Source organism: Meles meles, chromosome 8 (genome assembly GCF_922984935.1).
Source record: "Meles meles chromosome 8, mMelMel3.1 paternal haplotype, whole genome shotgun sequence".
In the NCBI taxonomy this organism is placed as follows: domain Eukaryota; kingdom Metazoa; phylum Chordata; class Mammalia; order Carnivora; family Mustelidae; genus Meles; species Meles meles.
In genome coordinates, this window is record NC_060073.1 from 19,955,515 (window position 1) to 19,970,339 (window position 14,825).

The following is a 14,825-nucleotide window of genomic DNA, read 5'->3' on the forward strand; positions in this document are numbered from 1 at the left end:
TATTATCTTCATTTTATTTTATTTTTTTTTAATATTTTATTTATTTGACAGAGAGAGATCACAAGTAGATAGAGAGGCAGGCAGAGAGAGAGAGAGAGGGAGAGGGAAGCAGGCTCCCTGCTGAGCAGAGAGCCCGATGTGGGACTCGATCCCAGGACCCTGAGATCATGACCTGAGCCGAAGGCAGCGGCTTAACCCACTGAGCCACCCAGGCGCCCCTATTATCTTCATTTTATAACTGAGGAAACAGGCCCAGGGAGATAAAGCAACTTGCTCAAGATCACACGGCGGCTCGGAGAAGCACCCTGTATCCCTGGAGGATGTGGTGGTGGCAAGGGTGGGGGGCTTGCTTGCTCCCAGGTCCCTACCAAGCACTTTGCCCTGTGTGTGACCTCAACAACTTTCCTGAAGCCTCATTTTTCTGAGGGGGGAGGAAGCTTTCAAAGGAGCAGAGAAGGGCACTGCAGGCTGAGATGCCCAGGGTCTTCCCGGAGGAGTCACCCACAAACACCTCTCAGAGGACTGCGGCCCCCTGCCTTTTTGTTCTCTCTCATATCAAACCCTCCTGGGGGGGGGGAGTCCTGGGGTCTGGGCTGTCCCTGGGTCCTGCGACCCTTTCTTACCTTGGGTGGTGTCCTCCATCTTGATGGGCACGAGGGGGCTCTGAGGCGCCGAGTCACCGCTCAAGGAGTAGCTGTGCTCAGCCTGGATGCCTGGGGTGGGGGAGTCCAGTTCCATGTCCAGTAGAGGGCTCTTCTCGTCCAGCACGGGATCATCAAAGAAACTGCTGAACAGGTCGTTGGAGAAGTCCTCCATGTTTTCCGCAAAGTGGTCCAGGTGCTCCGGGAAGTGCTGGGGAAGGAGGAGGGGGAGGGGGCGGTTAGCTTAGCTTGGAAAGGGGGCCCCCCCCATGCTGCTGTGGTGGGGCTCCCAGACCCACCACCTCTGCCACTGGCACTGCAACCTCCCCATTATGCTTCCTGCCATCAGTAACGCCACCACGCTCCCCTCTACCCATGTCCCCAGGACCAGCTACGTTATGGGTTCCCTCATGATCACCACTGTCACCACTACCTCTCCCTCCACCCCTGCTTGCCATCTCCAGCCTCACTGTCATTATCCTCAACGGGAGGGCGCAGGAGCATCCCTGTACCAGGAGACAGGATACCAGGCTCTCAGTTCTGGCTCCGGGACCTTGGTTCAGTCGCTCAGACTGGCTGCGTCTGATTCTCCATCCACCCTCCTTCATGGGAAGACTAAATACAGAGGATGTGTCTACGCCAGGCAAGTGTGCATCCCAGAGACGCATTGGTGACTTTGGTATCTTTTACTGGAGTGCAAGGTGGGGGATTATCAAGGCTTCTCCTCCCCTCATTAGCACAGTCCGCACCTGTCCTTGTGCCTCCAGACTCTGCTCTTCCAGACGTACTTTATGCCAGGAGATTAGGCTCCAAAGCCATGTTACATGGGTTCGAATCCTGGCCTTGATGCTTGTAGCTTTGACTCAGTGTTGATGAAACTGTGGCTCAGGGACTCATGAACGGGTTGTGAAATCAATCTAGTAGGTCACAACCAGGGTTTAAGAAAAAATAGAACGGAAAGAAGAGTAGAAAATACCAGACTGCACTTCACGTAGGGAGCTAGAATACCTGGTGAGGTTTTTGTCTCAGTTGTGTGTGTGTATATGTGTGTGTGTGTGTGTGTGTTTGCATGTGTATGTGTGTATACTCAGTAATGAAGTAAAATACCTTTCTTAGAAACAAAAAAGGTTGAAAAATATTCGTCTCTGAGATCTTGGGAAAGTTAATTAACGTCTTTTTGCTTCATTTCCTCCTTCGTATGGTGAGGATGATAACAGATTCTGTCAGGATTGTGTGACGATGGTCCTGGGTACATAATAAATACTCAACAAACCTTGCCTCTTATTATTAATAAAGCACCCCATGCCTGGTATGTAGTAGGTGCTTATTTTTTTCCCTCTTAAAGAATTATAAACATGTAACGAAACACTACTGCTGTTCATTATTTACTGACTGAGTACATTTGCTGGTGGGGTGGAAGAGGCAGTGGGAGGGGGGTTGCTTCAGGTCCTGGAGTCCAGCCTGGTGAGGGGTTAATGGCTGGCTTCTGGGGGGGTGGCTCGAGGTTTGGATCCGTTGGCTCTTTCTGGCATGGAATACTCAAAGCTTGCCCCAGTCCTGAAGGGGTGAACACAGAAGCCCTCTGAGAATAGGCTTGAGAATATTTTAACTTCTCTGTGCCTCAGTTTCCCTATCTGCAAAGGGGAAATAATAGTGCCTACATCATAGTGTTGTCATGAAGAGCAAATATTTGTGAGGTGCTTAATATTCACCTTATAGGATTATGAGGGTAAAATGAGTAAAGTACGTATACCCCTTACACACAGAACACACACACACGCGCGCACACACACACACATTAATGAACGTGGCAGAATGGTGCCTAGTGTATAGTGAGTACTCAGTGGTTGGTAGCCATTATTAGTATGAAAATAGCAGCTGCCAAAAGCCAGTCTGAGCTGAAGAATGATCAAAGAATCAAGGACAAAATAAATGCAGAAACCCATCAAGGCAGGTTCTCTCTCCCCTTCTCCCAGTTTGCCAGGACTTATCATCTACTCTCTATTTTTACTGTGATTTTAACCTTCCAAAGTGCTTTCATACCCATGATTTTAGTTAATCCTCATAATCACCCAATGGGATAAGGAAGTTGCATATCTGCATTTGACAGAGAGGGAAACTGAGGCCCAGGGACGCCAAGTACAACAGGAAGTGTCCACAACCCCTCATTGTTCAGTCCTTCCCCAACTGTAGCAGACATTGCTCTGTTCACAAATTGCCTGTTTACCAGCCTGACAATTCCCCGAGATGGAGTCTGTATCTTGCTCACCTCCTGGATCCCAGCACCTGGCCCGTGGAAACTGCTGGTGGAGGGACATGGCCTTGAACCCCAGAAGGCAATGCCATCAGTATGTCAATTGATCATCGGCGCCTGGGGTGAGGCAGTACCAGGAGATACTAGTACTAAACACATCTCTAAGAATAACTGATCCGGCACTAAGGCCATTTACAAGGCACCCCCTCCCCCGGCCCCTCCCCAGGACTGTGACTATGCTAGCTAGACCCTCTGCAGGACTGGGCCAGCCCAGCTGGGGGCGCTTTGTCCCTGCCCTTTCTCCCGGGGTCTCTCAGAGGCGTGGTGTGGGGCCCAGTGGGAGGGGGTGGTGAGGAAGGGAGGGCAGTGAGTCAGCCGCTAAGGTATTCCTCCAGCAGCTGCTTCTCAGGCGATAAGGGTTTGCCAAGCCTTTTCCTGGGGCCTGGGAGAGGAGAAATTCTTCCTCCAGTCTGGGCTGGGGGTCCCTGAAGGCCTTAACTCCAGGCAGATGAAACAGGCCCTTCTCAGAGACCCTTTTCCGGGTGCCCGCAGATCCTGCTCAGGGAGCTCAGCTGGCCCCCTTTTGTGAGCAGCCCCCACCTGCTGGAAACAGCGGCCAAGGCCGAGCAGGATGGAGCTTCCAGAGGGTGGGAGCCAAGTGTAAGGGGAGGGCGGCCAAGGGGCAGACAGGGTGTGGGGGGGAGGGGGAGGACATTCAGAAAACACGGTCCTCTTTGCTCAGGGCTTCCCTGTGTGCTGGTCGGACCATTGGTGGCCATGGTGGGCATGTCTCATTACCTCCAGGCCAATCTCCTACTCAAGGGAACAGACCAGAAGGGACTCTCTTCAGAGAGCTTTGTAGCATTATTTCTATCCGGTGCCTGACTTCTCAAAGCAGCCCAGTTATGGCTGGTTTGTATCATCACATTAGAGACAGAAGGTACTGGAGAAAGCTGACGGTCCTCACTCGCCACTCCCATCTCATTTCCTAAAGAAGAAACTGAGGTCCAGAGAGGGAAAGTCACCTACCCAAAGTGATACAGTGAGTTGGTCATGGTGAGGGAGGGGTTCTCTGCAGCTCCAAGGCTGCACAGGAATGGAAATCACCTTCTCCTTGTCCTCTCACTTCTTCCACGGTACTCACCCTCCCCCAACCTTGGAAAGCCTACTCCAGGGATCTCGGGCCTCCTCAGCTCCAGCATGCCCGCGTTTCCCCTAAACCCCCAACCACACCCAGCGCTACATCCAGTTCACACTCAAAAAGCTGAGATTTTTTTCAAGACTATCCGAAGGAAATTATTCTTATTCGGGGTGGGGGGAGAGGGGGTGTTAAATCTATAAACGGCAGGGGGTCGTGGGTCAACGTCCAGAGGGGGATAGGGTTCTATGGGGGTGGTGAGCGTTCTGGGGTGCCTTGCCAGGCAACCGGGATGGGAAGCCAGGGAAGGAAATATTATGATTTGTTTCCCTCCTCGTTAAAGACTTTTTCCTACAGTCCTGCCAATATAAGCTCCTTCTCGGAGGCCACGCGCAGTTAGCCCCGGCTTCCCTCTCTCTCTCTGTCGGAGAGGTCTCGGACTGTCTTGCTTGCATCCCCTCGCACACCACTCCCGGCGACACCCGCCGCCGCCGCCGGGTCTCAGCCGCCTGCGCTTTAAATGTAAAGAAGCGCGGGGTCCCGCCAGTTGCAAGCCGCCCGCCAGAGGTTAACGCCCGCGCGCTGTGGGACCGCCCCGCGCCGGAGTCTGGCCTGCTCATTGGTGGGTCTCGCGGAGCTCCTGGCCAATGGAAGGAGGCTGCGGGCAGCCTGCGGCGGGGCGCGGGCGGAGGAGGCTTCCGCGCTTTGCAGACCGCCGGGGCGTGGGAAGGGCCCGGAGCGCCAGGTCCCGCTGCGCGTGCTTCTCTGCGCTTGGGGCAGAGGCACTGACGGCCCCTGCGAGCTTCAGGAGGCCGGCAGCCCCACGCAGTCCCAAGACCTTTATGAGTTGCACGGGCCCCCAGCAGGCGGGGGGAAGCGGAGAGGGAGGGTCTCGCCGGACGTCCCGGCTCGCAGGGGAGGCGGAGCCGCAATTCTTAAGTCCCTTCAAGGCTCTTCCAGCTCAGCTCCCTCCGTCCCTCTTCGAGCAGTCCTACCGCAGGGCGCACTGACGGGGCAGCGGGTCCTTGGCCTTGCGGGGAGTGGGAACGCTCTTGGGGCGGTAACAGGACCATCTGTAGCTCCTCTCAGTTCCCCTCCTGTAATTTCTTCACTGGCGTCAAGGCAGAGAGGGGAAAGCTCCGGGAGTCCAGCGGTCCGCCCAGATGGTGTGTGGGAGAAGGTTCTTCCCCCGACCTGGGGCAGCCTCAGAGCGCCCCCTTCCCTCTGCCCCTAGCCCCACGGCGCATGCACCCGGGTCCCTGACTTCTGCCTCTCCCCTCGCCAGCGCTGATTCAGTCCGTGCTTGGGGTAAGGGGGGAGGAGACCAGAGTGGGTCCAGCCTGAGCTGTGGGATAAGGAGTGGGGGGGAATCCCGAGCCCGGACATTCCTTCCGAGAGTTAGCTCTGGGGAGAGAATGGAGGAGAGTCCTCTCACATTTCCCCCTTCCCTCCCCCGCAGGCTGTCCCCCCCACCCCATACTGATCCATACATTCCGGGACGGTTACTTGCCTCGTGGTCACTAGAAAATCGACCCCATTTCAAGCTGAAGGGCCACCAGTCTGAGTCAGTGCTGTGCCCTGAGTGTGTGTGTGTGTGTGTGTGGTGGGGAGAGGGGTAGGCTCAAGAGAGGCCAGGGAGGGACTTAGGGGAGAGGAGGTGGGCCCCTGGGTATCTGGTTGTCAGGGCCTCCCTGTCCTTAAGCATCACCATCCACCATTTGGGGGTTCCCTTCCCAAAGCCAGAATCAAAGGTCTTCCTGTGAAGGGGAAAAGGCCCTGGATCCAGACTTGGGAGGCCCCAGTTCAAGATCCAGCTGTGCTCTGCAGCAGACCTGGGCAGGGGCAGGTGGTATCTCCTTGCCAGGCCTCAGTTTCCCCCATCGGTTATACACCGTGTTCCTACTGAGGCAGGGGTGGTAGGCAGGAACAGGGTGAAGCAAACAAGTCTTCAGAGAATGGGCTCTTTTCCTCTGTCCTGGCCTCCCTGGGGACTGGGAAGGGATGGAGCCAGTTCTCCAGTCCCTGGAGCTGGTCCCTGAGTCTTCCTGGCAAGGGCATGGGGGTTAAGGAGGGGGACACACTGTTCCAACCTCCAACCTCACTCTCATCCCCCATTCCCCACAGGCCCAGGGAAGGCGGCTGCTGAGGTTTCATATTTTCCCCCTACCGAACTATTCACCACAGAGCCCAAGTCCAAGTAAGCAGAAAAACTTCTCTGTGTGTGTATGTGTGTGCATACATGTGCGTGTGCTCTACAGATGTGGGCTATGAGGTTCCTTCTTGCACAGGGAAACACCACTTTTCTGATACCACACAACGGAAGATCCACATCCTTGGACACATCCCACATCCAGCCTGGCACACACACGCTCAGGGGTTCCCCTAGGCTGACACCGGCAGGTACCAACACAGCCCCATCAAGGACACACTCCCCAGGAGGGGTCAGACGGACACGCGTTCTCCTGTATACACACACATGCGCGCAGCCGCCCCAGAGAGGGTCAGACACGGCCCCGCACCCTCTCACTTGAACACACACAACATGTCACACCACCACAGAACTAGAGGCTGACTGCGCCAACCCACACGCCTGAGTCATATGACCCCCAGCGAGGCAGCATTGGGAGTCCCAGGCTCGCCTGGGGCTGGGACAGTGAGGGCTGGGACTGGAGGAGGGGATGACCCAGGGATTGAGCCTTTCTGTGCTTGTGCTGGAGAGAGGAAGGGAGAGAGGAGGGCAGGCGCAGGGTGCTGCCCACCAAGGACTGCTTCCTGTGAACACAGCACGCTCTGGGGAGGGCGTGTGTGTTCTCATTCTCCCCTGTAGCCCCCAGCCCTGCTGGTGTGGCTCTCCGCTCCCCTCCCCTGACACTGGTAACCCTTCCCTGGCCAGGCCACAGACCCCTCAGGAAAGCAGAGAGAGCTGGCCTGCAGGTTCCTGGCCAGCCCCTGGCACCTTCCAACCAGGCGGCCCATGTGCTGTGGCCCAGCCCTGGGGTTAGTGCCAGGTACTGTCTGGGCAGGAGGAAGCGGTGGCAGCAAGTGCCGCCGCCCAGGGCTGGGATTAGCTGTGACTGGCACCACTAAGGGCACAGCAGCCCACGGTCTGGCTGCTGGAGATGTTGGTCCACACACGGTGGCCAGAGGATCCCTGTGGAACAGCTCAGGACACTGGAGTCTAAGTGCCAGAGCCGGCTCTGGGGGCCTCTGGAGAATAAGGGCATCTGATCACATCCATTTATTCATGACTTATATAGTCCTTCAGGATTTACTAAGCACCTACTATGTGCCCAGGCCTGTGGATACACAGATGAACAAAGTCCAGCTCCTGCTCACGAAAGGCTTTCTGACCAGCAGTATGAATACATCCCACTGGGAAGGTAAGTCAAAGGCTTGAACTCTGATCAGTCTCCAGAACATTCTCTGCCTTCCATTAAGAGGTATCTCCTAACACAATATGACTATGTGACTCTCCTCCTCGGCATCCATCGATGGCTCCTTACTGCCTTTAGGATAGTTTCCTAGTGTCTTAGTATAACTTGAGATGATCCAGCCACATCGCCTCTGTGTCGGCTGTGGCCAGTTCGCATGTGTATCTCCGAAGCCCAGCGCTGGTCCCAGCACATGCTAGGTGCTCAGCTGTTTGCCGAGTGACTGCCTGATGGACTGAACGAATGGGTGAATGAAGGAATGTGCCAGTGAGTTAATGGACTGAGGCCTTTCTTCTGCAGCTGAGCCTCCAGGAATGACTGGCCTGAATTTTGCTTCCATGCCAGCTTGCTCCTGCTGCAGGCAGAGTTTCCATGCTCCTGGCCTCCTTCCCTCAGCTCCTCCCTAGTGGGGCCTGTGGTGCCCAGGTGGTTCTTTCCCAAGGCCCTACTGTTCTTAAGCCCGAGACAGACCAGTTCCCGGGGACCAGAGTCCCCTACTTGGTGCTGTAGGAGCCGTCCTCAGGGTTTGACTAGGCCCAAGAGTGTCAACAGAGCCCCGTGGCCACCCAGTCAAGCTGCTCTCCCGGCCCCTGGCCAGCTGGAAGGCCTTTCTCAGTTGGAGCCTGCCACCCGGCTCTGGCTGGAATTCCCTTGGCCTCTTCCCTCTCTCTCCAGTGCACTCAGCGTTCGGCCCCTGGCTTCCTCAGCTGTCCCGGCCTGTCTGAGTTGTCCTCAGGTTTTATTTTTGGAAGACGCTGCATTCTCTCTCCTTATTTACTCCTTGCCTTCCGGGAAGGTGCGGGACCCCTGGGTTCGGCTGGGGATCAGGCTGTGGCTCTAGCCTCGAGGGTTTGGGCCTCTTTGGGACTCCAAGGGAGGGGACCTCCAAAGACTCCTGACCCATCAGATGCTTCAAAGCCAGCTGCCTCTGTTCTCCTTCCCCCACCCAGTGTGTGACTAATGCCTGCCCCTGCCCTTCTTGAAGAGTCCCACGATCGCCAAAAAAAATCATCACCATTTTTGAGCTAAAAAGAATTCTGGCATCGTTAGGTCTGTCCCCTCTTATTCACAGAGGCAGTGGAGTTCAATGGTGAAGAGCAAGGGAGGCGGACCGGTCCAGTTCTAATCCTGGCTGTTACTTGTGTAGCCTTGGGCAACTTTCTTAACCTCTCTGGGCCCCAGTCCCAGCTCTAAACTAGGGGTACTGATCTCTAACTACTAGGGTGCCATGAGGCTTCAATAAATGATGACATTTGCAAAGTTTGGAACACAATGCAGGATGTGTGCAAGGGTCTCACTGACACGGAGCTGTTGTTATTACTATTATTATTATTATTATTACAGAGAGAAGAACGGAGAGCCAAGGAAGAAAGTGGAGTTGCTCAGCATCCCACAGCTTGAGGTAAGCAGCCATTTCCAGAGCCTTTCCTCTGTCTCTATCTCCCTTTCAAGGAGAAGAGAGGGGCTGGCATCAGCCTCCGAGAGGAATCTCCTGGAGTCAGCTGCACAGGCAAACCCCTGGGCCTTTGGTGTGGGCCTCCTACCGCCATGCCCAGCCCCTCCTCTGGGGCAGGCATTTCCTCCGGGGCCTCAGCAGCCTCGTTCTTGCTCAATGAGGATGAAGGGTCTGGGGAGGAGACCACAGCACTCAGCCCCAAGGTGGACCTCAGGCCAGTGGGACTCAGAGAGGAGGGGGAGTGCTGGGTCCTGACATCACAGAGCAAAGAAGCTGGAGCCACAGCCATGCGGGCCAGCTGGGGCCCTTCCAGTGCGTCCAGATGTCTCAGGAATGTGCTGAGCTGGGAACTACCTCGCTCCTTCCCTCACCACCCCCAACCCCTCATCCCCTCATATGCTTTGCTCAAGCTCTGTCTCGGCCCCACCCCCTCTACCCTCTCTCTTTCATCTCTCTCCGGGAGGGCCTCCTGTCCGTGGTCCCTCCGGTGCCTTGCCACAGTCTAGCTCCCTCTCAGACCTCTGAAGAGGTCACGGAAGGCAGGAGCTCTTCCCCTTCTGCAGACCCCATGGGCTGACCATGTGGGGTGGGGGGAGATGGGAGCCTGAGCTAACTGGGAGGGGAAAGTTCTGAGCAGATAGTGCATGCCAGATCCCAAATGTGGAACTGATTTGCAGCTCTGGGAGAGGAAGGGGTGAAGGCCGTGGGGCAGCAGAGGGCAGGGCTGGGCCTCTTCTCTGGGAGGATGATGAAAGGGGCTCTGGGCATCGTGTCTTAGCTGATGGGTGGGAAGGCCAAGGAGGTGAGGGTGCCAGACTGGGATGGCCTCAGAAGGAGGTCTCAGATCCTTCTAGACCCCCAGCAAGTGGAGGGTTCTGAGCTGTTGCCTGAGAATGGAGGGTCCTGAGCTATTGGAGGGGTGGGGGAACCCTTTAGGGCCCTGGGGTTGGGCCAGGAGGAAGGACATGGTTCAGGCTGGAGCTCTGGCCCTGCAGAGCAAAGCCTGTTTCCCTGCAAGGGTGGAGTTGCCTTGGGCCTCTCCAGGTCAGCCTGGCCCGAGGGCTGAAGATGAAAGAGCCTGATGAGAACTGGTACTCCGGCCCAGTGTGAGAGTCACATCAGGGCACAGGGTGGAAGTCAGAGAAAAGAAGGGACCTGGGCTCAGCTACAGCCTCAGGCTACTCCAGACTCCAGACACAATCCTCTCTCCCTTTGGTGAGGGTCCCTCAGCATCCAGACAGGCTGACAGAGGATTCCTAATGGACCCTAGACCTCCTAGCACTGAGACAGTTCAGAGTCACTGGGACCACCACTTTGTCCAGTGTCCAGCTCAGAACTATCTTTGGCTCCCTCCTCCCTACTGAAAAACTCCTATCTCCTAAGCATGGCATTGAAGCTCTGTTATTCATGTGTCTCAACTCAGCACTGTAGTTGGAGACCCTCGTCCTTCTCTTCCCTCCATCCCAGTTGGATGACCACTCCCAGCTCCTTGAAACTGCTTTGAGCTTCAGTGCCCCAGGGCCTTTGCTTATACCATTCCTAGTGTTTGGAATACCTTTGCCCCTTATTTCTTCATTCCAACTCCTGTCATCCCCTAAGGCCCAATTAAAATGCCACTTCCACTAGGAAGCCCTCTTTGGTTGCCCACCATACTACCTGATGCCCCTCTTGAACCGCTACAGCACTTATAGATTGCTGAGTCACTGGTTAGTATCATGTCCTGAACTCTAAGTAGGCACAATGGGACCCATCTCTCCTTCTAAAATCCTACCTTCTTGAGGGAAGGATGCAGGATGGAGTTCATCCTTGAACCCTCTGCTGGGCCTCACACAGGGCCTAGCATATAGTATGCCTAATAATGAAAATAATAATAATAATAATAGCTAATATTTATGTCCCAGGCACTGTTGTAGCTCTTCCATGTAGTATCTCATTTAATTTTCAGAAGATAAGGTAGTATCCTCATTTAAAGTTGAGGAAACTGAGGCACGGAGAAATTAAGTGGTTTCCCCAGGTTCATTCATTTACCAAGAGACTGAATCAGGATCTGAACCCAAGCTCTTGATTGCAGAGTTCGTGTTCTTAAGCAAACATGACAATGCTGGTTATTCAAGGAATCGTTGATTTTCTGCTGCCCTGTACCAACACCCAGTACAAAGCCAGGTACAAACTATGCCCCCAAATTCCACGCACTGGGTCCTCACTTGGGGCCCCAATGTAGCTCATCCCTGGGTAAGCCCAGAAAGAGCCTTGCGAAGGGGTCTGGCATCTTCTGTCTTTACTCAAAAGAGCCTTCCAGCTCCCAAGAGGTCAGACAGATAAGGGAAATAAAATTCCTACAACCAGGGCTCATCACAGGGATGGAGAAGGCGGGACCTTCCTCCGAGGACTGGCCAATGCTGGGACCTCCCTTTCAGGCCATGACAACAACAATCAGAATAAAATCAGTGGCAACAGCTACAATTTATGGAGGCCTTACTATGTGCCAGGCACTGTGCTAGGCCTTATCTAACTGAATCCCCTGAAGAACCCCATGTCCTATGGTTATACTTAATGGATGAGGAAAATCAGCTGGGAGAGGTTCTGGCACTTGCCCAAGCTCACAGAGATGAGAAATGATGAGAGCCAAGTTTTGCTCCCAGGTCTGAGCCCTTAAAGGAGACCATTCACGGCCGCCCCACCCCATCTCAGGATGGCTCAGGACCCCTGTGTTTTTGAGGTATTAGCTATCTGACCTGTGGGCTTGCTGTCTGGTCAGGTTGGGTCTGGGAGTAGGCACCAGGACCCAGGACATTCCTGTTCACAATCTGGCCAGAATGGAGTGGACTCAGGGTCCCTAGAACACCTCTCCCCCAAACTCAGGCGGCTTTGAGAGACCCAGATACTCAGAGCTGGGCCCAGTTCTTTAACAGGGGTAGTGAGTACACACGTATCTATTTTATTTCCCTTTATAATTCATATGCACGCATCACCTATATTCTTTTATGACAAAAGGCTAATGTGGTAAAGTGAAAGGTAGATGTAGAATTTAGGTTAACATTCACTATGTCAATAAAAAATAAAGTCCACTTTAACAAAAAGTATCATTAAAGCTGGAAGTGTGGAAGTGTCCTTTCTTCCACTGTCTGTTCATCTACCCATCTATCCGTCCATCACCTCTCCCCACTCCTTCCTTGCTTTCCTTCCTTCTACCCACTCATCCATCCATCCATCCATCCATCCATCCATCCATCCATCCAATAAATAAGCATTTCCTCAGCACTCAGTCCCTATAGCCATAACTAGGCAACAGATAAAAATAATCGTCTGACGTTCCTGCTCTCAAAGAACTCTCAGTCTAGTTCAGCAATGATGCAGCCAGGGCCCAGAGAGGGGAAGTGACTTGTCCAAGGTCACACAGCGAGTTTAGGGGAGGTGAGGACGGCCCAGGCAGAGGGGCACACTTGGGAAAGGGCTTGGGCCTCCCCGCCTCAGAGGCAGTTCCCCTCAGTGACTGCTTGAAAACCACCTCCCGGCTCTCCATGAGGGCCTGAAGAGCCTGCCTTACTCCTCTGCTGCTTTCATTTTTGTTTTTCTTTTGGAAGGGGAAAAGGGGGACAGCTGCTGCCGTCCAGCTGTTATGCTGGACCACACAGCCCAGCCCAGATGTGTCAGCTTCTCTGGGATGGGTGAAATGGCTCCTGAGCCAAGAACCAAGGGCCAGGGGCCAAGGAAGCTGCGGTGAGGGCTCTGTCCCGGGAGAGTTGGGAGAAGAGGCATGGCGAAGTCGGCAGCAGGGAAGCCCATAATTGCCCCAGTTGTCAAGTTGACTTTGCTGGAGACATGGTATGTCCAGGTCATGGAGATCAGACTCTCTGACATTTCAAGGAAATTGATCCCTTTGACATATTTTCTGTGATGGTCAGAGTTCTAGACCATCTCTTGTGCCTCCCAGCCTCTTCTGAACCAGATGCTCCCACCCTGACCTTCTTCTCGCCCATCCTGGTCAAGGGTCCTGCCACTTATTCTGACTTCCCCTCGTCTGCTTGAGGGGGTTACACAGTGTTCCAGGCAGAGCAATGCTCAGGGTCTTGACTTAACTCCACCCAAATCTTTCTCTTCTATCCTGCCCCCTGGAGTGCAGAGACTTCCAGAAGAACAGCTTGTTCTCCAGCATCTGGAGCTGGTTTCTTGAGGGAGGTTCAGGGGCAAGCCAGGTCCCAGAGAGGGTGCTCCAGGAGGGCCTCTGGACCAGGATTTGCAGGAGGCACATGGTATGGGGAGGGGAAGACACAAGGTGGGGCTGTCCTTTGTCCTCTCCTGGCACAGCAGGCAGGCCGGCCAGACATAAATAGACCCTCCTGGGGAGTCCTGGGAGCTACAGAGAGCAAAGGTCCAAGTTCCCAGGTGGGCCGGGGAGCAGCATGCCCAAGCGAATCTGAGGACAGGGCATGGGATGGGCCGTGGGCTCATGGTCTTGCTTTGCTCTGCACCATCCCTGCTCAGCTCTCACTGGCCAGGCAAGCTGCTGGCACTGCCCCTAACGCTCCAGGCATCCGTGGTTCCCTGAGGTTGACAGTGGGCGAGAATGAAGGCCGGGTCCCTCTCATATCAGACAGCCCGAACTTCCTCCGCCTAGAGAGCAAAGTGCAAACCAGAACGAGAGAGAGAGAGAGAGAGAGAGAGAGAGAGAGAGAGAGAGACTGATTGAAAGAAAGAGTGAGTTGACGGTTCTCTCCCCAACCTGACTCACTCCAGGGGACCCCTGGCTCCTTTCCACACTTGGCTTTCTTATCTGGACAGGGGACAAGGATACCTCTACAGGCTCAATAAAAGAGAGCGCCTTCCAGCAAGTCCTTTGCCAAGAGGGATGGGGCCATGTGGAGAGAGTGTGCCAGGTCCCCTCCTCTAAGAAACCTGCCGTGACCTCGATCTCAGCTGGATGCTCCTCCTGGGGGGCCCGCCTTGCTCTGCACCATCCCTGCACCCGTGGGGCTGCTACTGTGTGCGCCCCCCCACCTTCCTGTCAGTTGCTGGAGGTCACTATACACAGTGACCAGCAAAGGGCTCCTTCTCTGCCCATTTGTTAAGACTGGACGCATGGATTGAAGAACAACCAAGCGAAGCCCCAGCTGGTCCAGGGAAGCCAGAGGGACCCCATCATAGTTTGGGGGACAGGCAGCATTTTTTTGGGGTCCAGCATCCCCATGACCTTCCAGGCTAACCAGGCCAGGATCCTGAGAACTCCGGGCCCCTTCTGGAATTAGCAATATACTTCTGGAACACTCAGGCCTGTCTTTTAAAAAACATTCTCCTATTCCCGTCCAGGGACTGCTCTAGTCTGAAGTAATTTTCTCTGCAAATATGGTAAATCCTTGAAATGGAGCAAAATCCACTACAGGGCAACCCAAACTCGGCTCTGTCCTCTGCCTGGGGCCCACCTCAAGTGATGGTGGGCAAAACCCTCATCTTGGGGTGGGCCGGTTGGTAAAGAAGTGACTGCCCCGTGCTCCTCCAGAGCTTCCTCGATTTGGTCTGCTGCATGTGGTCAGGTTCCATGATCTTGACTTTTGGGCTTTTTGTGGTAGTACGGACCAACAGAAGAACGTTGCTTTTCATTGCTCCTGAAATAACGTAACTCCGCATTTTACATGACTGAAAAATTTGGACTTGGCTTCTTGTCTTATGATGGAGTTTGACTATATTAAGCCCCTATTTTGTACCAGAGCACTGGGCTAGGTTTATGGCCTTGAACAGAACTGACAGGGTCTCTGTTCTCATGGAACTTGCTTCCTCAGTCGAGGAGAGGGACAGTAAGCCAGCAACACAGCTGCACACTGGGATGAGGGCTATGACGACCTCAAGGGATGAACCAGAAAACGAGAGGGGGTCCCACCTGAGGTGGTCAGGAGGCTGCTCCAACGAG

The 14,825-nt window shown here is 54.5% G+C and overlaps 1 protein-coding gene across 1 annotated transcript in view; it reads right to left on the reverse strand.

Annotated features, from left to right (window-relative positions):
* The window catches only part of CREB3L1 (cAMP responsive element binding protein 3 like 1), a 35,007-nt gene that overhangs the window by 15,429 nt on the left and 4,753 nt on the right, over positions 1-14,825 (reverse strand). The window contains exon 2 of the mRNA XM_046017898.1: positions 624-852. Coding sequence (XP_045873854.1) covers positions 624-852 — 229 coding nt within the window. The remainder of the gene's footprint in view (positions 1-623; positions 853-14,825) is intronic.